The sequence below is a fragment of the Egretta garzetta genome, unplaced genomic scaffold (genome assembly GCF_000687185.1).
Source record: "Egretta garzetta isolate BGI_Z169 unplaced genomic scaffold, ASM68718v1 scaffold888, whole genome shotgun sequence".
In the NCBI taxonomy this organism is placed as follows: Eukaryota; Metazoa; Chordata; class Aves; order Pelecaniformes; family Ardeidae; genus Egretta; species Egretta garzetta.
In genome coordinates this window covers 19,318-20,310 of record NW_009260628.1, presented here as the reverse complement: position 1 = coordinate 20,310, position 993 = coordinate 19,318, and the positions used below count along the sequence as shown (strand labels likewise).

The 993-nt window shown below is 66.5% G+C and overlaps 1 protein-coding gene across 1 annotated transcript in view; it reads right to left on the bottom strand.

Moving 5' to 3' along the window:
* CRTAC1 (cartilage acidic protein 1) overlaps positions 1-993 on the bottom strand; it is a 9,477-nt gene that overhangs the window by 7,892 nt on the left and 592 nt on the right. Inside the window, 1 exon segment of the mRNA XM_035900937.1 lies at positions 49-245. Coding sequence (XP_035756830.1) covers positions 49-245 — 197 coding nt within the window.

The following is a 993-nucleotide window of genomic DNA, read 5'->3' as shown; positions in this document are numbered from 1 at the left end:
CCCCCCCCCCCGCCCGGCGCTCGGGGCACGGCCACTGGCGGGGCTCACCAGAGAAGGCGTTGTTGGTGTTGAGGAAGTAGACCTCCTCACGGCCGTCCCCGTCGATGTCACAGGCCGTCACACCGATGGCATTGCCCTGCCGGTCCCGCAGCGCGTAGTACGGGGAGCCCCGCTCATCCTCTGCCAAGTTCACCAGCCGCCCCTGCGCCTTGTCATACTTGAGCACCAGGTTGGGGCCATTGTACCTGCAGGTGTGAGCAGGGGCGATGGCTCCCTGAGGCTTGGGACCAGGATGAAAGCCCCCATCCCATCGCTGGGGGAACACCAGGTGTGACACCAGGTTTTCCCCATGATGGGCACAGTAGAGACCTGCGTGGTCCATGGGGGCCAAGGGACCCTGGGCTGCCCTCAGCAGCCGAATGTGGGGCTGGCTCCTGGCTGCTGATGGGGAGGGCTCAGCCTGGACCTGTTCCAACCCGTGTTGGGCATCCCATGTCTACTTGGCCTGGGTACCCGCAGGCAATGCCAGGGCAGGGACGGGCTCTGGGCAGCAAGTGGGGCAGGATGGGCTGCAGGTCCCTGCTTGCAGCCCTTTCCCAGGGCAGGGAAACCAGCATGCAAGGCAAATCCTCTCAGCATGGTGCGCCCCACCGGCTCCCCGCCCGCTTCTGCCCGGTGCACCAGTAAACAAGTTATACAACGGGCACCACGGCTGCTTACAAAACCCCGACTGGCTGCTTGGCACAGCCTGCCTGGGAATGCTGGCCCAGGTCCCTCTGGGGTCCCCGGTGCTACCAGTGGTTTGCTGCCCCAGGGTGATGCTCAGAGCAGCGGGAGGGCCGGACGCTGCCTGCCACCGTGGTGCCCCCAGCTCCCACAGCCCCGCCGGACAGCATCCGTGGGGGTGAGGGGCTCCTTCCAGGTGAGTACACCTGCGTGTGCAAGCCTCCTCCCTCAGGGGGGATCATGGGGGCCCCCGCTCTCCCTGGTCAG